Below are 26458 nucleotides of genomic sequence, written 5' to 3'. Positions count from 1 at the left end.
AGTGTTATCCTTACATTTTTTTCCAGAATTTCTATTTGTTTTGAGGGAATGGTTTTGTGATGGCTTTGTATCCAGTAACCCACCATCTATCTATTATCCTTCTACCATCCACTGAATGCATAGAGAGCAGTCCCCTTGGCAAAATCTCCTTAACTATCCTCCCATTAGACACTTGTCTTCTTCCTCTCTCTCCTCTTTTACTCCAGATTCTCCATTACCAACGCCTAGCAACCAGTCCAGGAAATTAGAACGTTCATAAAGAGGTTTCTTTAGTAGGTATTAGGGGAGGAGGGAAAGGCTGAACACTTCCACAGGTGTTTAAAGGGAAGAATACCATCCTATTGATGCTGCTTATGACCAATCCAGTGAGTGATTCGATGAGTTTCAAAGATGTAAAAGTAGGTTTATGTCATGATAGCATTTTACTCTGCTTTCCTCCCACATCACAGGGATGATGCACTGCTTGCTGTAAAGTTTAAAAATTTTCACTTCAAAGTTTTAATAGGTTTCAAGATGGTAGTTTTCTTTGTAAGACAGGAAAGTGTTAGAACATTAAGACTTCAAGCAACGGTTCCTCGAGAAACATGCTATGTTAGGGACTTAAATTTCCCCTTGTCTTAGACTCAAAACAGTCATATTCTGTATCTACTTTTGAATCCTTTCCCTAAATTTTAATTCCATCTATTTTTATTTACCTAGTAGCCTTAACTGCAGTGTTTTTTGTTTTTTTGTTTGTTGTTTTTTTTTTTTAGACAGTCTGGCTCTGTTGCCCAGGCTACAGTGCAGTGGTGCGATCTCTGCTCACTGCAAGCTACGCCTCCCTGGTTCATGCCATTCTCCTGCCTCTGCCTCCTGAGTAGTTGGGACTATAGGCACCCGCCACCACGCCCGGCTAATTTTTTGTACTTTTAGTAGCGACGGGGTTTCACCATGTCAGCAGGATGGTCTCGATTGGACCTTGTGATCCGCACCTCCCTGGCCTCCCAAAGTGCCGAGATTACAGGCGTGAGCCACCGCGCCCGGCCAACTGCCGTAGTCTCACACAGCCTTCCTTGCTTCATTTCTCCCTTACATTTAGTATGACAGTAGCAGAATCACACCGGTAGGTGAGATAATCCTAGAGTTCTGGTGATGTCCAGCCTCTAGAGAAGCAGGGGCACAAAGTAGAGCTAAGAGCAGCGAAAAGGAGTATCTGCAATATGAATAACTTAGGAGGACACATATGATATTAATGATGGTAATAGCAGTTGATGTTTATTGAATCATAACATTTATATGGCATTAATATAAGTGTTTTGCATAGATAATACTTCAATCCACACTCCTATGATTCTGCTACTGTTTCTATTTTCCCATTAACAGATCAGGAAACAAAGGGACAGAGTGTTAAAATTACTTTCTCAAGGTTATACAACTAGTGTTAGAGAAACTGACAAAGAAAGGGGGGAAAGGCAAGGAAAAGAGTAGATCTTCTCTGGGGGCTTTCACCAGCAGGAGTTTGTGGGCCATGTATTTACTGTCTTGCACCTCTGTAAGGTTGCCAGTCTCTGTGTCTTTTCATTCCCAATTTCAAATCACAAGAACATGCATCTAATAGGTCCAGCTTTGGTCAATCTCTGATAAATTAATGAGTTTTGATACAGATATGGTCAATCCATATGAGGGGCACTCCCTAGAAAAGCAGTATTCGTTTTAAGTAGGCAGCCACTGGAAAATGGTATCTACTGTATGACCTAATGATGTAAGAAGTTATCACAAGCCTTTGCAAACATAATTTCTGCAGCTCAGCTGATACATGTTCCAACAATAAGAGTTACATTTATTAACTAAAATATACAATGTGTAAGTTTTATTTTTGGTTTCTGTGGAGTGTGTATTTATACTGACTGAACTGGGAACCATTTATCATCTCATTTCCCTTAATATGGAACACTCCCTGAGGAAGCTCAGTTTACACTGAAATGATGGACTTCTATTTATGATAGCATACCATTTTAGCTACTCTGAAAGAGCCACCTGGCGAAAACAACTAAAAGTGCTAGATTTTAAAAAATACACTGATGAACCAGTAGGACATTAAGGAATTTTCAGAGGGAATATAAAAGGGGAAAAAGAAGGAAAATGAAAATATCCTGAGAAATAAATGCAAGCCAAAGTAGGCTTTTGTTCAGATACTATCTGTCAAGTTCTGGATACCTAGAGCTCTTGCTTTAATAGCTGTGCAGCATGCCAGGGTCAGAAGATAAACCCAAGTATCAGTTCAAAAGGAAGAGTCTTATAGAGACAAAAATCTGGGGCCCCAATGGACTATAGTTTCCATGTAAGGGTAAATGACATATAAGCCTCTTGCACAAAATAGGCCAGTAATGAAACATGTCTGTCTTGGCCTTGGAGCCCAGTAAAGAAAGAAAGAAAGAAAGAAAGAAAGAAATTCTCCTCTGAGAATCTGTAACAATTCATTTGGGATAGAGGCCCAAATTCAATCTATCTGTGCAATACAATAAACCTCAAGTGGACAATTTAATCTCGTCCTAGGGTTTATGATGTCTCCAAACAAATTGACAAGCAAATTCTAATGCTCTCCAGGAAAACTCAATTTCAACTCCAGCCTCAAAGAATCCTTATGCTTGTAATCCCAGAAACAGGAATTCAGAGTCCAAAAGCACAATCCAACAGGAAACAGACACCATGAGCAAAAGTGCCCATTTCTGAAGCAATAGCGCAAAAAGGCCCATAAATTTTTCAATATTAGGTTTAACAGAAACAAGATACAATCTAAATAATTTGTATAAGAAATTAGAAAACGGCTTGAAAAGAGAACCAAATAGAACTTCTAAACCTGAAAAATTCTGAAAATTCTAAAATAAAACATACAAAAGAAAGATTAAGATAAATAAGAGAATAAAGAGAGAAAGTCTTAACGGAAAAAATGAGAAATAAGCAATACTGAAAAGACAATTGTTGAAAATTTTCTAGAATTGTTGCAGGACACCAATCCTGAAATTCGGGAATCCCCTCAAATCCTAAGCATAATTTAAAAAATTTAAGGAAAGAAAAGGGAATAAGGAAGAAATTTAGACTTAGATCACCGCAAAACTGCAAAAAGACGTCAAAGAGATCTTAAAAGCAACCAGAAGAAGGAAGGATGGGAAAGAGGAAAGGAAGAAAGGAGGAAAAGAAGGGAGAAAAAGATTGAAAGTACCTGATTTTAGATGCAAGTAATGAAAAAATTAACTAGAAACTAAAAAATTCTATTTCTTATTAAGATCGAAGTAAGGTTCCGTTGAGATTCATCATGATTCATCATTCACGACAGGAAAGTTTCCTGCTTAAGATCAGTGAAAACCTCAAGTAAGAGTACGTAATGGAGAAAGAAAGCGGGGAACACACACACAGTTTCAACTGCAATCTGAAAAATAGAAAATGAAAAATAAATTATGAACTAATGACAATTTCCCCAGAAAATCGAAGAGTTAAGAAGAAAGGAAAACAATACCTAGTATTTACTGAATGCAAGAGTTTTTAATAAAAACAATGTAAAAAGAAACTGAGTAGGGGCGTACTAACTATATCACAGGAAAACATTCGCTGGGAGAGGTCAAAAAGTAGAAAAAGAACGCCCAAGACAACCAACCTCGAATATGGACTATTTACTCAACATAAAGTTACTGCTATTACAGCCTATTCGAAATGAAGGCTCCATCCGTAATTCACGGCTGCTCACTATGATGATGATGATTATTCCTACTATTACTTGTGGGTGCAGATTGTATGTATAGGTCAATTACATTACAATGACGATTAGACGGACGGCAAACTACAATATATAAGTGGCTATTGACACTATTTGTGCATCTTTTAATTTGGGAAATGCATATTCACTCCACAGTCTCAGTATAAACTATTTTAAAATTACATGTAAGCCAACCAGGTGTCTCTCTTGTATTTTAGGAGTGAATAATGAGGATAAATTCCAGCAGAGAGTTCTAGTTTAAGTAACCCAAATTCCCCGAATTTTGCTGATTATTCTAGCGTTTAGAACCTTTGCTATTTGCCTGGCACTTCTTGAAACCCATGACTCACAAACGCCGGAGCATGGAATCACAGCAAAGAACAGGTGAAAAGTTGTTCCTAGTTGTGTTATGCAGGCGCACACAACTCCCGCCATTCTCTGTGCAAAAATCAACAAATAAACAGAGGCACCGCATTTCGGATTCTGTTCCGCACTGTTCGCAATGGCGCCTGGTATTGGTAGTTTCTACGACGGGAGCCGCCAGCGCGCCAACCCTTGCTCAGGAGGAAGAAAACTACATTTCCCACAAAGGCACGGGGGCGAACACCGGCCGGGTTACGTCATTCCTTTAACCAACCAATAGCAGCTCCGGGCGGCAGTGAGGCAAGCGCCGTCAGGCGCCAAAGTGGTTTTTTTTTTTTTCTCTTTTTTTTTTTTTTGCCGGAGTCGAGCGGGTGCTGCTAGCGGAGGCGCCATATTGGAAGGGACAAAACTCCGGCGACAGCGAGTGACACAAATAAACCCCTGGACCCCTTTGTTCCCTCAGCTCTAAGGGCCGCGATGTTGTACCTAGAAGACTATCTGGAAAGTGAGTGCGCGGCGCTGGCGGCGGCCGCCGGTGGGACCTGCGGGAGGGCAAGAGCGCGAGTGGACGGGCAGCGAGATGGCGGGAGGGAGGGGGCGGCGGGGGATGTTTCTTTCTCACGGTAACTGGCAGCCTCGTTGTGGGCTGCCGGCCCCCTCGACCCCCCTGACGCACGCGCGCAGTGACGTAAGCGCGTATTTCGCCGTTGGCCCCGCCCCTCTGACGGACTCTCCCTTTGACAGTGGTTGAGCAGCTTCCTATGGATCTGCGGGACCGCTTCACGGAAATGCGCGAGATGGACCTGCAGGTGCAGAGTAAGTCGGCGCGTCTGCTACTCCTGTTGGCTGCGCGCGTTCAGTGCCAGACTTGCTTTTCATCACTGCTAGCGCCTAGTGCTCTTTCACTGTCCTCTGGCTCACTCCGCTAGTGCATAAGGAGTTGTCAAAAAGAACTGGCAGCCCTGAATCTCGCCTTTTCCTTCCCTCCCATGCTACTTTTTTCTGGCTTTTGCAAGAGGAGGCGGCATTGGGACACGTGTATTCCTTTCTAGAATGTGGGATCGTGCAAAAATTATTTCTCTACCGTCATTGAGATAGTTACCTATGTTTCAATGCACGTCAGCATAATAAATGTTGAGATGTTTTCTTGAGCCTTTTCGTATCGAACTTAGATTTCAGCATTTATACTTATTTTAAAGTTCTTAAAGTTCATCCTATTCAGTTTTTCAAGAGTGGAGAGCATAGAAGCTCTTTAGAGACCCTGGCGAATGTCAAATTTTGAAAACTTAGTTACACATTATAAGATACATTTTAAATTGTAACAGAATCGTCATTTTCTTGGTTAAAATGAGTGACAGAAATTAGATTTCACTGTAAAGTTTCTTATGTGCTGTACTAAAAATTTTAGCAGTTAGTGAACATTTATTTTTCTTTCAGTGATAGCTTGGTAGTCTCTGTGACTTTTTCCCCAAATTAACTTTGCTCTTTCGTAGAGCAAGGACTATAAATAGGTGGCTTAGGGACCACTTGCTGCAGCTAAGAACCTGTCCTTTTCACTGGCCCGTCTTCGCTGCCCATGACCACACACCCACTTCTATACCCTTTGTTTATAAGTATATTTTTCCAGTAAGTTTCAGGTGACACATAATAAAAACTGGTGGCATGGAAGCCACCTTCTGTTCAGTGGATTGTGGTATGAAGTATGAATTGTGTGTGTGGTTCTCCAGCTATCTCACAAATTCATTTTAATTTTAGTGTAGTCGAAATGCTAAAGATTTGCTGAAGAAGTATTTTCTGCAGGACTGAGCATAGACATGGATGTCATATCTGAGTTTGTTTTAGGGCTTTACTAACTTACTCATTGACTCTGACTGTATTACCACTTGTGTGGGGCTTTCATTGTCTATAAAAAGAGAATCATCTAAGGATTTAAAATATTACAGATGGATTAGAATTTATAGTATCTGATACAAAGTAGGCATTAAATAAAGGGTAACTTATTTTAAATTTTTTTTATATTTTATTATTTAAAATTTTAAATTCTCTTATAATTTGGGCTTACAGTATACATATTACAGGGTTTTTAAACGTGCATTTCTTTACAGTAACGAATTTTCTGAAGTTAATAGATATTATGGATTAACAGAACAGTGTGCCAAATAAGTTCAGAAATGCTTATTTAAACAAAGGAAGATACTAAAAATTAACCATAGTACTTTACAGAGTCTTTAAAAGGCTATTGTGGACTGAAAATCTCCAAAGGAAGTATGCTATGGAAAGATTTTTCTCAACTTACGTAACAATAGAATCCTTTTTATTAATTTTTCCTTTTTTTTAAGCAGACATCCAATGAGATGATTAGTCTTGGCACATAATTTGGGGAAAACTTACCTAGAATTAACGTTTAAATGATTGTACCTACTACTTTCAGTTGGGATATGACATGATGAGATGTTTAATGCCATATACCAAATCTTTTTATCACGTTTTCTTGTTAAAAGAAATGTGAGGATTATCTAATGGTGTTTTCATTGTGTTTTGGTACATTTGTCTGATTAATACCTATAGCTTTTGACCCCAGGGCTGTATTGCTGAAAAATTATAGGATAGAGCCCATGTACTTTGTTGACTCTACTTTGGCTATTGGAAAAAATTTTGGAATAACAAAAACAAAAATAATCTGTCAATAAGGAAAATTGTAAGTTTTTAAAGGAAGGTAATTGAGGCTTTATATATTTACATAATCGAAGCATAACATATTTAAGTTACTGGTGAAGTGAAAGAGTGTATATTGTCAGATTTTTTCCCTCCCTAAATCAAACCATGTATATGTAGTATATGAATTTGGTCATTTAATGTGATTTTTTTATTATGTCATAGATGCAATGGATCAACTAGAACAAAGAGTCAGTGAATTCTTTATGAATGCAAAGAAAAATAAACCTGAATGGAGAGAAGAACAAATGGCATCCATCAAAAAAGTATGTGCGACACTTTGGATCATTTATCAAGAAATACTGGGACCCTCTGAAAAAGATATTTCAAAATTAAATAGTGGTCTGGATATCAAAATAAGGGAATATTATCAATGGCTCTTTAGAATGTAAATAATTTAGTGTGGTTTAGAGCTTCAGATAGCGATTTTTAGTCATTAAAGCATTTTGGTAATTAAAAATGTTGTTTCAATAATTAGTGACTATTAGAAAGTGACAGACCATTTAAAAGTTACATTTTTTTTCTATTTGTTTTATTCTAGTTGCGTATAATTAAAGTTGAGGCATTTCCAGAGAGGGAATACTGTATTCCAGTTTTGGTCACAAACTAGCATAAATAAATATCAGCAGACCTTGAAGAATATTTTATATATTGCTAGGTACCTAAATTAGTGGACCCACAGAAGAACAAAATCTTAAAAGTTAGAAGGAACTTAAGAAAGTCTTTTAGTTAAAAACTCCAAATTTGCACATGAATTGGTCCGGAAACATAGAATTCTTTGAGGTTTTATTAGTTTTATAGTGGTTATAGCTCTCTTCTAGAATTGAGTGAGTATACACTCACATCTCAAAGTTTGCTTTACAAATATGATCGAGTTCATTCAGGGATGGATACATTTGAAGAACAACTTAAAAGACTTGAGTTTGGTCATGACTCTGCTATTTAGCTGTGTGACATTAAATCTTGATATTTCTGAGTAATAATGCCTTCCTAAACCCAGTGTTCATAGAATTGTTCAAGGATCAACTAAGAGGCCGGACATGATGCGTCACACCCATAATCCTAGCACTTTGGGAAGCTGAGGCGGGTGGATAACCTAAAGTCAGGAGTTCGAGACCAACTTGGCCAACCTGGTGAAACCCTGTCTCTACTAAAAATACAAAAATTAGCCGGGCGTGGTGGTAGGCGCCTGTGATCCCAGCTACTCGAGAGACTGAGGCAGGAGAATCACTTGAACCCGGGAGGTAGAGGTTGCAGTGAGCCTAGATCGTGCCACTGCACTACAGCCTGGGCAACAGAGTGACAGAGTGAGACTCTTGTCTCAAAAAAAAAAAAAAAAAAATCAAAAAAAAGGGATCAATTAAGAAAGAAATTTGGAAACTACAGATTGAGTAGTAATGTTGTTATTTATTCTACCACATGGAGGGAAGATTATTTCTGTTAGGGGAAAAAAAAACCAATATTCTATAACAGAAGTGGTCCTAGCTTGGAAGAAACCTGGAGGGACATGTATTTGTGAGTATAGACATGATATATCCACATCCCAAAGTCACTAATCGTCTCTTTAACCTAATAAATTTTTGGTGGAGTGCACCTTGAATATACCCTGAGAAGTCTAGTACCCCTTGGAAATTCATAGTATCATCTTCTTTCCCCCTCTTTTTTTTAAAAAAAAAATAAGTTGAGGCAAAATCTAAAATATAGATTGAGTTATATAAATATATACCTATTTTAAAGTAGGAATTGTAGAACAACTGGAAAATAGGGAAATGCAGATCAGAATCCTTTCAATAGCTGAACTTTAACACATTTTTTTTAATGGAATTAAAATGTACTCTACAAGTTAGATCAATTTTAGTTAACTTTTTATTTTAAATACTGTTCATTAACTCATACAACTTTTTCTAGACTTACGATGGCATTTGCTTTTAATTATATCCTTTCTGGAAATTCTGAACATCTTCCTTTTACTCTTGGCCGTTGTGCATAATTTCTAACCCTTTTCCATCCCACCCTATTTCTAACAGGTTTTCGTTTTGTTTTGTTTTTTGTTTTTTTGAGACAGAGTCTCGCTCTGTTGTCCAGGCCAGAGTGCAGTGGCCCAGTCTTAGCTCACTGCAACCTCTGACTCCTGGGTTCAAGCAATTCTTGTGCCTCAGCCTCCCGAGTAGCTGGGATTACAGGCGCCCACCCCCATGCCCGGCTAATTTTTGTATTTTTAGTAACGATGGGGTTTTGCCATGTTGGCCAGGCTGGTCTTGAACTCTTAACCTCAAGTCATCCGTCCTCCTTGGCCTCCCAAAGTGTTGGGATTACAGGCGTGAGCCACCGCTCCTGGCCTCTAACAGGTTTTTTATTACTAAGGTAGGATGACTGTGATAACAAGGTATGATAATGAAAATGCAGTTATATGTCCTGCATGTGAATATTTTTAAAGGATTAATTTATTTTTGAAATGAAAATGTTTTCATTCAGGACTACTATAAAGCTTTGGAAGATGCAGATGAGAAGGTTCAGTTGGCAAACCAGATATATGACTTGGTAAGTAAAAGTAATGTGCATACTGTGTCATAAGTACTTGGATAATAGATTATGTCTTAAATTGTATTGGCTTAAATGTAGTAGGAAGAAGCAACTAAAGCTGAAGTATTGCTCTCTTGATGACATCTAATTTGACATTTCAGTGTCCATTTTATGGTTTCTTTGTGGAAAAGTCAGAGTCCACAGTGTTAGTCAATGTTGTGAGAACTGTACATTTTAGCAAGTCTACACTGCGGTAAGGTGGTTTCTGATGTTAGATATTTTTTAAACAATAATTAATGTTTAACTTTATTTTCCTAATCCTTGTCTTCTTAAGGTAGTGTGTTTACTTGCCTTACACTTCATTTTGAGATTGTTTCTGTGGTAAAAATACACCTGAGAAGACTGCCTTGACAAGAGTTGTTGGTAGTCTGATTAAAATGAAGAAGAATCATTTGAATCAGTGTTTATGTGAGTGATATTAATAGATAGTATGTAACAGCTATGTCAGTTTTTTATGCAATACAAGATGACAAACTTTAAACAAGATTCTTTTTTTGCAGCAGCACTTCTAAAAGATTGAAAACACCAAGAAGATAGATAGAATATTCACTATTTCTCATATTGATGCAATTATGGTGTTCTTTTTCATTTGAAACATCTTCTCCTAAAATACATACTTTAAGAAATAGTCATTTCTGTTTTTGCATTAAAGTAAATTAAGGCAGAAAACACATGCTCACTTTTGGCTAACTTCAGTGTGTAGATTTCATACATATGTTGTCTTTCCTGGGTACAGATTTATTACTGAACAAGTACGGGTAAATAAAATGTCATTGGTGAGTAAGACACAAGATAAAAGGTGAACACCACACATGGTGTGAATTGTAAATGCTTGTACCAACCTTGAACACGTGTCATGTAGAGCCATGGAAAATGTTTTAATTGTTTTTATGCAGAACACATATTTTAATGGCACTAATAACCTGGGCTCTTTTGTTCATACAGTTATTCTGAAAAAAATTTCATAAAAGACACAACCTAAAGATAGGTAGAATAGGCTGTAGCTTGATTTACTGTAGAATAAAGACAAAAAAAAGTTCTTCATTGTTTCAGTCTTTAATTATGTCTATAAACTTAGAAAAAGGTATTAACATTTGAATCTAGACTAATTTGTTTAGTAACATTCTTCCTCATATTTAATGACTGTATGTATCAGTCCTTATTTAGAGACTGCCTGCTTTCTAATTCATATAACTCTTTGGTTCTATTCTTTGTTTTGTTTATTCTTTTGTTGGTTTACTGCTTGTTAGACCTTTACTAAAGATATTTTGTGTATTTAGAAAAAATATAAATATATGCTTTTTAAATATGTGTGTGTGTGTATTCATCTCTTACTTATAAACCACACTGTTCATCCACTCTGTGCCTGAAAAAAGGGAGTTGTACCTGGGTATAATAGAGGAATAAAAAGTAAATACTAGGCCGGGCGCGGTGGCTCACACCTGTAATCCCAGCACTTTGGGAGGCCAAGATGGGCAGATCACGAGGTCAGGAGATCGCGACCATCCTGGCTAACATGGTGAAACCCCGTCTCTACTAAAAATACAAAAAAATAGCTGGGCGTGGTGGTGGGCGCCTGTAGTCCCAGCTACTCGGGAGGCTGAGGCAGGAGAATGGCATGAACCCAGGAGGCGGAGCTTGCAGTGAGCGGAGATCACGCCACTGCACTCCAGCCTGGGTGATAGAGCAAGACTCTGTCTCAAAAAAAAAAGAAAAAAAAAAAAAACAGTAAATACTAGAAATGGCTCTTGTCCTCAAGGTGTCTGTAAACTACTGTAGTGGGGCAGACATACCTGCAAACTAAAATGGAGAACCTATACAGAAACATGTAATAAACCTTAACACAGTTGAATATTAAGGGATGTCTGCTAAGAAACACTGAAGTAAGTCATGCAGAGTTACTTATTGATTTCTTAGAGGGTATAGGAAGAGTTTTGAACAGAGTTTGTTTAGAAAGTCGAGGTGCTGAGTTAGGTATTGTATTGAGGGGAAAGCATTTCACTCAGAGATAATGACATAAACAGAAGGAAAGTACAAATTCAGAAATTAATTGAGAAGGGATAGATTACCAAGGTTAGAGAGTCAAGTTATAAAGGCAAGGTAGTAAATTTAATAAAACATAAGAAATGTAACAGAAAGCAGGTGTCCATAATGGATCCATGCAGACGTGAGTTCAAACCCTAGCTCAGCCATTTGACTGACACCATGACTTTGGAAAAGTTATTTAATCTTGAACCTCAGTTTCCTGCTGTAAAAAAGCAATATTAATTTCTACCTTACTGGAGGGTTTGCATTAAAATACATATAATGCTATTAGTTTGGCAGATAGTAGGATTTGCTCCTTCTTTGAGAACTCAGTCCAGCTCATTTCCTGAACCGGAATTTTCTAGTTTCCTGAAGCCACTGCTTCCCTTTCAGCTCTGCCAAGCTGAGGCTGCTGTCTCCCACTCCCCTGGTATCTCTGAGGCTTCTTTTTGTCTTCTTTTTCTTCTCCCACCCCTTCTTTTCTGCCCCCTCCTTTGCTCTACCCTCTTCCTTTTTAGTTTTTTTCTTTTTCCCTTTCTCCCTCCCTGCCTTTCTTTTTAAATACTTTAATCCTATTTCAGGTGAACATTATATCCTTATATAAAAAATCCCTTCTCTTTCAGACTTAGTGATAATCATCTCAGTGACCCTCTACCTTTTATCACTGTAATTTAATGGCTTCTAGGTGAGTCTCAGATTGAAAAACTGGCACCTGGTTCACAGTTCTCTGTTGAAATCATCTTATACTACCTAGTCATCTACTTCTTTGGCTTTTGTAAAGACTAATCCACTTCAGTTGCCACAGACTGAACCTGATCATCACTTGGAACTGTCCTACCTCTGATACTTCTTGCGTCTACATTTCATTTCTTCCTATCTTATCAGCCCTTTCCTGTTCAGTCAAGAGACTGGTTGAACTCTTGATCTCTTTTCTTATAGGTACCTGCCACATTGCTGCTGCCTTAGGGCATGTTTTTACTTGCTGCATTTTTGCTTCATCACTTATGCCTTCTCTTTAATCTTTAGCCTCTTTTCTTTCTATTGGCTTCTATACCATAGCGTTGTAACATGCTCAGGTCTTCCTCATATTTAAAAAGAACCCAGACAATCTAATATAAATCCTGTGGTGACCATGACTCTGCTTTAGCCAGTGTAGTCTGTAGTTTCTCATTCAAAGTCTTGGACACTCCCTTACCTTTGATTTATTCCTAAATTTATGGCAATTGGGGTTCTATTTACCAACCCTCTAATTTCATTTCGTAAATTCTTTATTGCTAAATTCATCAGACAGCTTCAGTTCTTTTTACCTGACAGTATTGGTAAATTTAATGCTTATTGCCATTCATTTTGTCTTGCCATTCTTGATCGTGTATTACCATGTGACTGCCTGCTCTGGATGCTCCCACCTTTGTGTCCTTTCTTAGTCTTCTTCTTGGATTCAGCCTATAATGATGGTGTTCCTCAGGGTTCTATCCTTGACCTACGTGGTTTCTTACTCTACAAATGGTTCTTACATGAAGGTGATTCTCTTCCCCTCTTCTACCTGCCAAGACGGCCAGGAAGACCAAATTCCACACACTAAAGACCTGTTCTTTCAAATGCCAGTTTTATCCCCAACCTTTGCACACCACCCAAGTTGAGAAACACTCCTCTATTACCATTCCATGTGTTCTGTTAGTGTTAACAATTATACGTTAATTATTCCTTAATTAATCCAAGCCCAAGCTGTTTCTTTGAGTCTTTTAATCTTATCTGAATATTCCCAGACCCTAGAACTCGGTGTTTTGAAATTTAAAACTCAAAGCATCTCCTTTTTCTTCTTTAACTACCCTTCCCTGCCCCACCACCAACTTTTTGTTTCTAAATCTCAGATGAAGTACTGACCTTGTAGTCATTCAGATTAGGGCACTGAAAGTCACCCTATACTCCTTGTCACTAACTTCCTCACACTTAGTTAATCACCATGTGTTGTTCATTTTACTTTATAATTACCTCTAATTGTCCTTTCACCATTGCTGTAGTTCAAGTACTTAAAAAAGAAATATAATTATAGATAATATATGTACATGTCCTAAGTGTACAATTGACATTTTGACAGACCAGTACCCCAATCAAGATATAGAACATTGTCATTCATCCTGGAAAATTCCCTTATGTCATTTTCTAGTGTCTATCCCCTCAAGTACTCTTCCTCTCTCACCCAAGCAACTATAATAGCTTTTCTAAATGGTTTTTCTGCCTTTGATTTATCACTGTTTTCCTAAAATACACATTTAAGCATGCTGTCTCTTTGTTAATTTTTTTTTTCTTTTTCTTTTTCTTTTTTTTTCAAGGCAGAGCCTTACTCTGTTAGCCAGGCTGGAGTGCAGTGGCACAATCTCAGGTCACTGCAACCTCCACCCCCCAGGCTCAAGCCTCCCAGGTGCTGGTACTACAGACACTTGCTGCTATGCCTGGCTAGTTTTTGTATTTTTTGTAGAGATGAGGGCTCCCTATGTTGCCCTCAGGGTTGGTCTTTAACTCCTGGGCTCAAGTGGGAGGCTTTGGCCTCCCAAAGTGCTGGGATCACAGGTGTGGGCCACTGCACCCAGCCTGAAATTCTTAAGCATTTTGCTACTGACTTGTTTGATCATGCCATGTAGAAAGTTCTTGATTTGGTTTCTGCCAGATCTCTAACTGCATCTCTTTGTTGTCCTGTGTCCCTCACCATCATCCATGTGCCCGACCGTGGTGAACATACTGTGTCTGCATGACTCTTCCTGACTGGGATGACTTTCTTTTTCCTGTTTGCTTGGTAACCTTTTCCCTATCCTTCATAATCCTACACATGCCTCTTTATTAACATAGTCTTGATAACCTTGATATTCGTATCATTTATATCTAGGAGAAGATATTTGACAGCTTATGACAGGAAAGGCATGTAAGAGTGGTTTTTACAAATGCATTTATTTTTCCCTCATATAAAATACCTGTTGGAGGAGGCAGACCAGGGTTTGTATGGCCACCCCAACGCGATCACTGTCCCAGGCTGCTTCTAATCTGATCTACCATCCATTCTGGGCAGGAAGAAGACTTGCAGTAGAGGATTACTCAGAAGGGCACATTTTGTAGTTTAGTCAGCTCTTTGAAGGAGTCTTCCTGAATACTGCCATCTTATATCTTATTGGCTCCCTCTAGCTACATGATTACCCCAGATATGTGAAGTTCTGTCAGAAAGAATGGGAGAATAGAAACTATGCAGATAATTAGCAGTTTGTGCTTTACCCTATCCTCAGACATGTCAGCCTCCAAATCAGTCTTACGCATGTGATGTTATTATTGATCAAATAACATTGTAATTATACATTTACCTTTGCTTTTGTATTTGTCTTCCCTAGTATAAATGTTAGGAACTGTGTGTTTTTATTTTAGTGTCTTCAGAACCTAACATAGCTATTCTTCAGTAAATATTTGTTGAGCAAAAATCACCTGAATATGTTAATAGAAAAGAAAAAGCACTAATATGACCCCCAAGTTAGGAGTCTTGGTGAGAGAGTTTAATGCTGTTATTGTTGGTGGAAATGTATTTTTGTTAGGAAGCAGTTTCTCCAGGGTAGTAGAGTATGCTGAGATTGGTTCAGTTTTGATGGACAGACTAGGACAGACTGCAGTATACAATAGCTACTTCTTTTCAAGGCGTGACTTCGAGAAGTAATATATAATTCAGGTGAGATTAGTTTCCTTTATAGAATCACTTGGAGCGACAAAACACCCAATCTTATGATCCTTTTCTTTGCTCCAATCTTTTTGGTTTCCCTCTTACTAAATTGCTCTCAGAATTTTGTTACTGTCTTCAATGTGGATAGGTTTCCTTTTCTGATATATAAGTTCATTTTGAAAGTTCTTGTGAAACAGGATTTGTAGATGAGCGTTCAGTAAAAGGAATATTTTTTGCAATAAAAACTTATAGTAATAAGTAATATGTATGTTTTGAGCATTTTAACTAAAAATATATTCAACTTTATAATAGTTTTTCCTTCCTATTTTTAATTTGTTTGTTTTAAAAGAGCCCCCCCTTTAATGAAAAAACAGATTTATTAAACAGTGAAGTGAACATTACTATTGAAAGAAATGAAAATATTGGGCCTCCAGTTAACATGTTCCCTAAAAAAAAACTTTTTTTTTTTTTTTTTTTTTTTTTGAGATGGCCTTTTGCGCTTGTGCCCAGGCTGGAGTCCAATGGCGCAATCTCGGCTCACTACAACCTCCGCCTCTCGGGTTCAAGCAATTCTCTTCCCTCATCCTCCCAAGGAGCTAGGATTACAGGCGTACACCGCCATCCCCCCCCAGCTAATTTTTGTATATTTAGTAGAGACAGGGTTTCACCATGTTGGTCAGGCTGGTCTCAAACTCCTGACCTCAGGTGATCCACCCACCTCGGCCTCCCAAAGTGCTGGGATTACAGGTGGCCACCACACCTGGCCAATTTTTTTTTTTTTTAATAAAATAAAAAATAATTAGCTCACCTGACCAAAGGGTCTGAGGGTAGGTGAGGTTTTTGGTCATTCTGTATCCCGAGAGCCTGACATAGTAGATTAAGTGAACCGTGAAGAGAAGGACAAAGGTTTTCAAGGTAATCTAATCCAGTGTCTTCCAAACCTTAGTCATCTCTTTCATGCCTTCACGATTTTTACAATACCTGCATACTAAGTAAGTTTTTAAATGAAATATGTTTAAGAGGAAAACGTACTAATTTGTTACTACAAATATAAGTAAAATACTAACATCACTTATGAATAAATAATTACCAAAATGTCAAAAACAATTATGTACCTTCCTGGAAAACTTGTGCTTTGTGTAGCACATATCAACACAACGTCTTGTAATATTTGGGCACTTTATGCCTGAGGGAAAGAAATTTACATTATTACCCTTACATGTAATTAGAGTCAGATATAAGGGAATTACTGACTTGTTCAATTGGGAGGTCACTAAATGGAGTTACCCTGTCAAATTAGTTATTCTCCCTGAAATAACAAAAGTAAACATCCAAATGTAACTTGATAAATAATAGGAATGACATTCCTATAAAATATAACATTTGAGAACTGAGACTACTAGTCTGCTTTAGAGGGGAGTGGATGGGACATAATGTAAATGTAAAACTACAGTAAATTCTGTTCTGAGATATTTTACCCAAAAAACAGTGGTATACTTGTATTTGTACAACTTTATATAGTGGGAGAGTATGACGTGGAAGAGTATGACTTTCATTCATTCAGCAAGTGTTTATAGAACTCCAGCTATGAGCAGTCACAGGTAGTAGGTGGCCAATAATGACACAGACAATGCTGAGGCAAAATGTTTTTTGTTTGTTTGTTTGTTTGTTTGTTTGTTTTTTGAGACAGCGTTTCACTCTTTTTGCCCAGACTGGAGTGCAATGGCGTGATCTCAGCTCACTGCAACCTCCGCCTCCCGGGTTCAAGTGATTCTCATGCCACAGCCAGTAGCTGGGATTACAGGCATGCACCACCACACCCAGCTATTTTTGTGTTTTTAGTAGAGGTGGCATTTCACCATGTTGGCCAGGCTGTCTCAAACTCCTGACCTCAGGTGATCCGCCCACCTCAGCTTCCCAAAGTGCTGGGATTACAGGTGTGAGCCACCGCACCCAGCCTGGCAGACTATTAAATAAAGACTATTTTAGATTTTGATAAGTACACAGGAGGAAATAAACATTGTGGAAAGGAGAGAGGAAGGGGGAGAAAGGGAGAGAAAAGTGAATAACTGGTGAAGGCTGTTAAGAATGTAGTCTAAGGAAATGACATTTGTGGTGGTACTTGGAAAATGAGAAAGAACCACCTGTTGGAAAAGCTAAGGGTATAATGTTTCAGGCACATGGTATACCAAGTGCAAAGTCTGGAGTGGAAAAGACTTTGCATGTTGAACCAAGAGAGAGGCCGGGGTGATTGGTCTGTGGTCTGTAATGGGAAAGGAGCAGCATGAAGAGGAAGCAGGCAGGAACTAAGGTATGGGGTCTTGCAAGCCAAGCTAGGAGGAGAGGGATTCTTAGTCTAAAGCAGTGGGAAGCCAGTGAAGGACTTTAAACAGAGGCATGGAGTATAGACCTTAAAGGAGATTTTGTGTATGTATGCCTTTGCTTAAACATTATATTATAGGAATTTTAAATAAGCATGTATTACTTTTACAGAATTTATGGTACGTCACCATAGTATGTAATTGTGTTTGATTTTATCCCTCATTGTTTTATATGGCATTGCATTGCATTGTATTTTTTTCATTGAAATATTTTATTTACTTTTAAACCAGTAGTAAACTTTTTTTTTTTTTCTATGACCATCACTGCACTGGTCATCTCATTTATTAAGGAATAAACCAAACTGCATATTATCAACAAATGAAGAAACTTGTTTTAGGGGTCCGGTAAAACAAACTGACAGTTTATTTTAGTAGCCATTTTAGTGAAATTTGACTAACACACACAAAATCTATCCTGTTAAAATAATTTTCTTCCAGAAACCTGATACTCATAAATAGTCATTAAACACTTATTTGTGTTTCTCAGCCAGATGTCACTGTCATAAGGATGTATTAGATTGCAATACCTAATAAAGTTGATTTATACATACCCTGATAAAATTTGAGCTTTTAGTTGATGCTTGAATGATTTTAGCAGTCTCCTGCAGTGCTCAATACCCTTGAACTGGCTTCTTTTTTTATATCCTGGCCTGTTCCTGAGATGATTGTATTTCAGATGCACATTTTACCTATAAATTTGAGAGTTTTCATCTGATACTCTAATTAAGGAAATATATTATGTGAGTTTGACCTTTTGATTTCTGTCCTGTCTTTATTGACTTTCAGGAAGATGATTAGACAAAGTTGTATGCTAAAGCCTCTCAAGTATTTGTTTCAGCATAAACGATAGGTCACATTTTCATCTAGTTTAAATGTAATTTAGAGATATAAAGAATCATTTTCATGACCTATCATCTGAGAAATACTTTGCCATCATGGTTTCTTTTTCTTCCCCAATTTACCCTCCTTACTCGCTATTACCAGACCCTTTCATGGATAGAAATTTAACTTACTGCTGTTGATTTCAACTTAGAATGGAACAGACTTGATTGCCTATTTCGAAAGGGCAAGCTAGAAATCTAAATTTTGTAAATTGATTGTATTGGAAGCAGTAGATCATGTAGAGACTTTGAAAAGGCTGTATTTAGTTGTGTTTGGGTCCATTAGTGATACACTTTAAAATTTGAACATTGGAAAACCAGAGAGTCAAAAAAGAAAGAGTCAAAGATTACAGCTCTATGCAAATATAGGATGAAGGATTTGTTGTTTGTTTTGTGCAGAGGGGCCAAGTATGACTTAAATTTGCTGTGATCATGAGTATGTTAACAAGTAATGTTGCTAGAATATCCTTTGTCTTTAGAGAGGCTAGAAAAATTATAGGAGTTTAAACTTAAAGCTGTTATGATTTGGGGTTGTAGAATATGATTTGGGGTTACAGGGCAAGGAAACTTTGTTTATAGCACTTGTTGACATTAACTGGGAAAAAAATAAATAATTAGACTCTGTGGTTAGCCCTGTGTTAGGAATCTGTAGCTAATGGAAAATCTCTCAACTGGGTCAGTACCCTCTTTACTATAGTAAATCAGTCTTATGAAAGCAGATGTTTGTGGAAGGGTGAGGTAAGTTAGGTCCTTGCTCTGCTTGATGCCTGTGGGGACAACATGGTGATCAGCTATAAGAGGTGCTTTAACCGTTCAGAATCATGTAGGTTGAGGGAATGCACATGATGGATTTGAGGCAAGTTCACAGCTCTTATTATTGCTGTTTAATATTGTTTAAATATCCTAGTGCTTTATAGCTTAAGTTAATTCTTGTGGTCAGTGGTACTTTCCGACTTCTGATTTGATTTGGTACAGCAGTGATAAATAGAAGAAAAATAATTCTCATTGCCTAATAATTGTTTATAATATTAATCAGTTCATAATCTCTTTTACATATGAGGAAGTGAGAATGACTGGAAACCGTCTTTTAAAGCTGCCTACCACAAGTGGTTAAGGCTTTTCTGTCTCTTTTTATTTTAACTATGAATTTGGTTTTTAGAGTTATTAACCCTTTAGGTTCTAGTGCCTTTTCTGAGCTATCTAGTATTGAAAGTCTCATCATTATTTTTCACATTTTCGTATGTAGTGAACTTTATCAATATATTTAATAAAATGAAACAATCCTTAAATGCAAAGGTGAAGTGAGTTAGGGTAATGTATATGGTATGAAAAAGAAAGGTCTTTATCTCACCCTAACACTACCCCCTCAACCTAACGTTCTTGCTCATTGTGCTTTATATACATATTACATGCTACATCATACTTTGTTTTTATCTAAGCATATTGTTTGTCTTTCTGTCTCTATACATTTTTATTGTGATTCCTTTTTTCCCTCTATTTGAATACAATCCATCTTTACTGTCTAATTCATACCTCCTTTGTGTCTACCAGTGTTTTTCTTTATGTACAACTTTTGACTCTTTTTGAACTATTGCTTATTTGTGACATCTAGACTATGTTTTTATACCTTATTATAAATCATATGTAAATCTTGATTTGTCAGCTAAATTCTAATTCCTATGAAGGCAACAATTCTCTTCCATTCTTCATATATCCTTCATTTAATCCAGCACCAAGCACATAATAGCTCAATATTTATTATTAGTACAATTATAGGTACAAAAAGCAGTGGAGTGTTTTCATTGCATTAGTGGTCTTGGAACCTAAATATGAATATTTTTTCTGATTTCCCTTGAGATTAAATTTTGACAATGAAAGAGGTATGCTCAAATAACAGACGTCTGTGTTCACACTATTATTGGAAGGGAGGTTCCATTAAAGGATGCTCAATTACCTGCAGATTCTTTGAATAGGAGCAAGGATCCATAATATGTGATGATATAGGTTTTTAAATATTCTAGAACTCTGAAAGTAATGTGTGTGTAAGGGTAGAAGGAAAACTGGCTTTCAATTATTGAAAAACCACAAACCAACACCCTAATGATTGTTGTTAATATATAAAATACAAATAATAGGACAATATTACTAGTTTTTATACTTGAGTTATATTATTCTGAATAATGTTTTTCAAAAAATAAAAACAGTTGTTTTCTGCACGCAGAAAGTTCAGAGGTCAATGTCAGGTAAATGGCAAAGCACAATTCGTTACAAATAAAGTTAAATTTGGTTTCTGTAATGCATTAGCTGTATGACTTTGGGCATATTACTTAAGTAACCCCTCTGAGCCTTAATTTCTTCACCTATAGAGACAGTAATAACCTCAGAAGATCAGCTTGAGGGCTGATCATCGCCAAGCACATTACCTGCTCTTCATAGGCATCTAACCCATGCACATTGTGTTTTGCTGCCTTTCTCCCCTTCTTCCTCATGTTAGTTATAGATGGTTTAATTCTAAACCTTACTTAAAATGTTGCCCTGATGCAGTATCATGGCACATTTTGATATCTGTAAGAAAGTTATTTCTAATTCTAGCAGTAATCCAATGGGAAACTAGACTTGGAAAAGGATGTTGTCAATAATGTGACATGAATATTTTTCAAAGAATTTGTGTGTTTTTTTGTTTCACTTCAAAGTAGTTTGGAAAAGTATTAAAAATATTTAATATTCAGCTTAAAAAATACATTAAGACTTTTTTGTTAGCTTGAGGTGTCATACAATTTTCTGAAATTAGTCAAAAGATCTCTCAGTGACAAAATAAAATTTTGCCACGTTAACTAGGGAAATTGTATTTTAAGTAAAATAACTTTAACCAGGCCCTTTGAGGAATGGAGTTTTCTGACCAACAACCCCTTTGTTTCTCCTCTTCACATAAGTGTTTACAAGCGTTAGGATTCACTCTCATGCCTTAGAGAAAGAAATGTATAGAATATAGGAGCATCTTTGCAGACTGAGGATCTTTCATCATTCTAAATAATAGCTTTTATGGTGTGACAGTGACAGTGTGGATGATGGCCTTATAAGTAGGAGGAGATTAGGCTCTAAGTAATCACAGGGTGTATTATGAAAAGTGACCAGCCTCCACCATCCCCTCCTCCCATTCTCTAATCCCTGATCAGTTTTGCTTTAATTTTCATGTCCTCACTTCTGAAAATGGAGTATAGACCATTTCCTAACAAGTTGAGAGTCTGGGTCTTAGAACTTAAAATTTATTAAAGGAGACTTCGGAGATTCTTTAGCCTAGCACCCTCATTTTATAGATTAAAAACCTCTGAGGCATAGGTTAATTGACTTGCTCAAGGATACTAAGCAGATTCACTAAAAGAAACAAAGATTTAGGTTTCCTCATTAAACTGACACTTTAACAGTGTCCCAAATTTTGGTGGTTATCTTTGATCTTCTTTGAAACAGGTAGATCGACACTTGAGAAAGCTGGATCAGGAACTGGCTAAGTTTAAAATGGAGCTGGAAGCTGATAATGCTGGAATTACAGAAATATTAGAGAGGCGTAAGTAAAATTTACAGTTTTCCATCAATATTGGATAGTACATGTGCAAATCACTGAGAAGACCTTGTCTCACAGAGGCTTTTGAAACCTGCCCTTCAGTGGATGGTGGCATCCAGGTCAGATAGCTTGGACCCTAGCAGTTGGAAATGTTTGGGTCATGGATACTGAGAGAGATAATATAGGATATCATCCACTCACTCTTTATGAAATAACATATTAAATCATTTTATATCCACATATATTAGTAAGTTGAGTGGTAAGAACAAATTTAAAGAAACGTAACCATCGGGAGACAAATTAACCATCTTGCATTAAGTGTGTTGACTTTACTCTGCCTCTTTATACACTTAAGCTTTAAGGAAGGTTGTTAGTTTCTTAAGAATTATTTTATGGCTTTTCCTTAACTGCATATACTGAAAAAGATTCCATTGGTTTCATAACACTACCTCTTTTTCTTAAAGAAGTGTTTCCCTCTTTCCCTTATCAGCAAGAAACCATTTTAATATTTCTTTGCAAGGCTCTATTTGATCTCCTGCTATAACTTACCCCTGTCACTTCTTTGGTGTGTCTTCCCAAAAATGGAAGCGTGAGCACTGTTTCCTTAACTAATTTAGCATTTCTTCCAACCTAAATAGGTAATGTACATAAAAGCAGTTAGTGTGGTACTTGGTGTAGAGTAGGCACTCACTGGATGTTAATTGAACCAAGTTAGTATTATGGCTAATTTCTGCTAGAATTTAATTAAAACTTTCAGACATATTTTTTCTTGATGCATTTCAACAGCAAGAATATATACCTGTTTCTACACACAGATGAAAGGTTTCTTTACAGTGCCAATCTATGTATCTCTCTATATACTCACTAGAAGTCAGCTAGGGAAGCCAATCACAAATCTGTCTTGGTGTCTATAGTTGCATTTTTGTGTTCAAAAGTAGATGCATCACTTTAGATAATCATCTATTTATTTGTGATACTTTTCTTCTGGAGGAACCCTGTATAAGGATAATAAGTATTTTGAGACAAAATTAAAAATTCTGTAGCTTCTTTGATTTTTAAAAAATGCTGATGATAGCTGTGAGTAATGATACTTCATGCCTATTCAGTACTGCAGGAAGGTTAATAAAGCATCCTCTCTAAGGACACAGACATATGAAACAAAATTGGGTCAAGTTATAAAAACTGCTCCACCCTGTGCCCTGCCATAATTTCATCTCAAGGGATCAAAAATAAACCCAGAAAAATTTATTTAGAGGTATTTTAAAGCTTGGTGTTACAGATTCTATTCCTCACTTTTTGCAAACAAAATCCCTAACTTCTTTTAGGAAGTCTTTATTACCATAATGTCATTTTAATGATCAAATAATTTTTTTCATATAGTAATGTCCCCCATCACATAGAACTTTAGAATCTCCCATTAAAACATCTTCAAGTCAGTAAAACTAGATTGACTCTTACCAGTAATGAGATTACAATATCCATTCATCCATTTATATGCCACCCACTGTGGTGAATTCCCTAATTAGACACAAGTATTCCTTGAGCCATATTGTACTTAAGGTAAATATTGGGAAAGGGATAACTTATTGTTTAGAGAGAGGATATACTCAGTGTGGGACGGACAGTGATGATCCTCTAACATGTCTGGCTAAAATAATACAGGCATATGCCTCAGAACTTGCTAGTCCTCTGCTGGGTAAGGGAACTCATTGCCTGTAGTTGAGTGACGTGTGAAGTTCTGCAGTGACATTTAATGGTGGTGTATCTCTGTGCCTCTCTTCTTTTAGGATCTTTGGAATTAGACACTCCTTCACAGCCAGTGAACAATCACCATGCTCATTCACATACTCCAGTGGAAAGTAAGTTTGGTGTAGTGCAGCTAAGTTTTAAAAACAATGAAAACCTTATTATATCACCTGTATGTTCTCTTTTTTTAACTCTACACAACCAATTGAGAAGTAAATCCCTTTTTTTTTTTTTTATTGCAAGTACTGGCAGACTTATCTTTTTCCTTGAGGAGAGCATAGGTGATTTGGAAATGAGTATTCTGTTTTCTCTTAAATTTGTAGAGGGAGAATGTATAGTACTAATAGCATATATTCCCTTCATAGACATACCTGATTCTCCTTAGGGAGCTAAGCATATATTCTAATAACATGTATTCCCTTCATACACATACCTGATTCTCCTTAGGGAGCTAAGCATATATTCTAATAACATATATTCCCTTCATACACATACCTGATTCTCCTTAGGGAGCTAAGCATATATTCTAATAGCATATATTCCTTCATACACATATCTAATTCTCCTTAGGGAGCTAAGCATATATTCTAATAACATGTATTCCCTTCATACACATACCTGATTCTCCTTAGGGAGCTAAGCATATATTCTAATAGCATATATTCCCTTCATACACATATCTAATTCTCCTTAGGGAGCTAAGCATATATTCTAATAACATATATTCCTTCATAGACATACCTGATTCTCCTTAGGGAGCTAAGCATATATTCTAATAACATGTATTCCCTTCATACACATACCTGATTCTCCTTAGGGAGCTAAGCATATATTCTAATAACATGTATTCCCTTCATACACATACCTGATTCTCCTTAGGAAGCTAAGCATATATTCTAATAACATATATTCCCTTCATACACATACCTGATTCTCCTTAGGGAGCTAAGCATATATTCTAATAACATGTATTCCCTTCATACACATACCTGATTCTCCTTAGGGAGCTAAGCATATATTCTAATAGCATATATTCCTTCATACACATACCTGATTCTCCTTAGGGAGCTAAGCGTATACTCTAATAGCATATATTCCCTTCATGCACATACCTGATTCTCCTTAGGGAACTTTTCAACTGAGCATTCTCCTTAGGGAGCTTTTCAACTGAGGCAAACAATAAACCATTTTGTAATAGGCCCTTTGTCTTTTTCATCCTTGCTTCTCCAGTGCTTAACCTAATGTTTGGCATATAATTAAGTCTGAATGGTTGGTAAGTCAGTGAGTGGATGAATTGTTAGTCAGATGACTGCTGGCTAATTGATACAGTCAAAAAATGACTGTATCAGTGCTTCTTCTGACACATCAATTTGGTGGGAAAAGATAGTTGACCAAAAACTATTCTAAGTGGTAGATGATGTTTTGAAAACAAAGTTTCCCTCACATTGTATGTGAGCCCATGGTGTATCTTGGGTTATCTTTAATACTCCGCTACTGAAGTTTTTTAAATGGTGGAGAAGTCTGCTCTTAATAAACATGTAACACAGAGTTCTGCTTGTCCTGCCTTCTGAGGAAACATCATGTTCTGTATTTTATGAGGAACCCAGATCATACTGTTTCACGTTATAGCTGGATATAAGTATTATGCCTTGTCCATAGTTCTCTAAAGTTTAAAAACACATGAATTCTTTATTTATATTTAGAAAGGAAATATAATCCAACTTCTCACCATACGACAACAGATCATATTCCTGAAAAGAAGTTTAAATCTGAAGCTCTACTATCCACCCTTACGTCAGATGCCTCTAAGGAAAATACACTAGGTAAGTTTATTTTCTTAAATATGATTGCTTTGTTTGTTTGTGTTGGAATAAGGAGAAATAAAATCTTTCAGGATTAATGAATCGTACAGTTTCTTTACCTGGTTAAAGTATACATATTGAGAAAGAAGAAAAAGGAAAACGAGATACATTATTCAGTTGACTTAATGTACAAGTGACATGACAAATTTTAACGATTTTATGTCTGTGTTGGGAAATAATGTAATTTAGACTCACTAACATTATGTTCTCTGCAACCATTTTTATTTCTTACATCTACACAGGTTGTCGAAATAATAATTCCACAGCCTCTTCTAACAATGCCTACAATGTGAATTCCTCCCAACCTCTGGGATCCTATAACATTGGCTCGTTATCTACAGGAACTGGTGCAGGGGCAATTACCATGGCAGCTGCTCAAGCAGTTCAGGCAACAGCTCAGGTAAAAAGTAAAGGGTTTAGAGACAAAATGTTACATTTTGTCGGAATCATTGGAAACCTAATAGAAATAACTGGATGTGAACAAATAGTTTTCTAACATTGTATAGTTTCATTTTTAAGTCATGGTTTCATGGTATCTGATATTTTATTTAATGAAATAATACATAGGAATTACCTGATTGATAATGAAAACTAAAAAATAGGTTTATCATGCAGATTATATGCAGACCCTTCTCACAAGAACTGCTCATGTTACCCATGTTCTTGACTGCAGTCCACAGCATGTGCTAGCATAGTTCTTTGTTCCTTCTGTCAGTTACACGGCTTCCTATGTAGCCTTGGACTTAAGTCATCTTGAGTTTGTTCACTTCTGTATAGTTTGTCTGTATTCCAAATTAAGTAGTCGCCCATCACATAGTTTATGTTCTAACTGTAAAATCTTATTTTAAATCTTTTCATAAAAAAGGTGAGGCCAGGCTCAGTGACTCACACCTGTAATCCCAGCTCTTTG

The 26458-nt window shown here is 36.9% G+C and overlaps 1 protein-coding gene across 7 annotated transcripts in view; it reads left to right on the top strand.

Annotated features, from left to right (window-relative positions):
* Positions 1–273: 273 nt before the first annotated feature.
* The window catches only part of ING3 (inhibitor of growth family member 3), a 32945-nt gene continuing 6760 nt past the window's right edge, over positions 274–26458 (top strand). The window contains exons 1-8 of one of the 7 annotated variants that reach the window (XM_033191931.1): positions 4429–4601; positions 4841–4912; positions 6977–7077; positions 9287–9352; positions 21847–21943; positions 23728–23799; positions 25390–25509; positions 25791–25948. In XM_033191931.1, the coding sequence (XP_033047822.1) occupies positions 4574–4601; positions 4841–4912; positions 6977–7077; positions 9287–9352; positions 21847–21943; positions 23728–23799; positions 25390–25509; positions 25791–25948 (714 nt within the window). In that variant the 5' untranslated portion in view covers positions 4429–4573. Of the gene's footprint in view, positions 366–4428; positions 4602–4840; positions 4913–6976; positions 7078–9286; positions 9353–9894; positions 10706–21846; positions 21944–23727; positions 23804–25389; positions 25510–25790; positions 25949–26458 lie in introns of those variants that run through there. The other 6 variants (XR_004432695.1, XM_033191932.1, XR_004432696.1 and 3 more) reach the window with 6 other exon arrangements.

This window comes from Trachypithecus francoisi, unplaced genomic scaffold (assembly GCF_009764315.1).
Source record: "Trachypithecus francoisi isolate TF-2019V2 unplaced genomic scaffold, Tfra_2.0 Lachesis_group4, whole genome shotgun sequence".
NCBI classification, from domain to species: Eukaryota; Metazoa; Chordata; class Mammalia; order Primates; family Cercopithecidae; genus Trachypithecus; species Trachypithecus francoisi.
The sequence above is the reverse complement of the archived record's forward strand: the minus strand, read 5'-3'. Positions and strand labels throughout refer to the sequence as shown.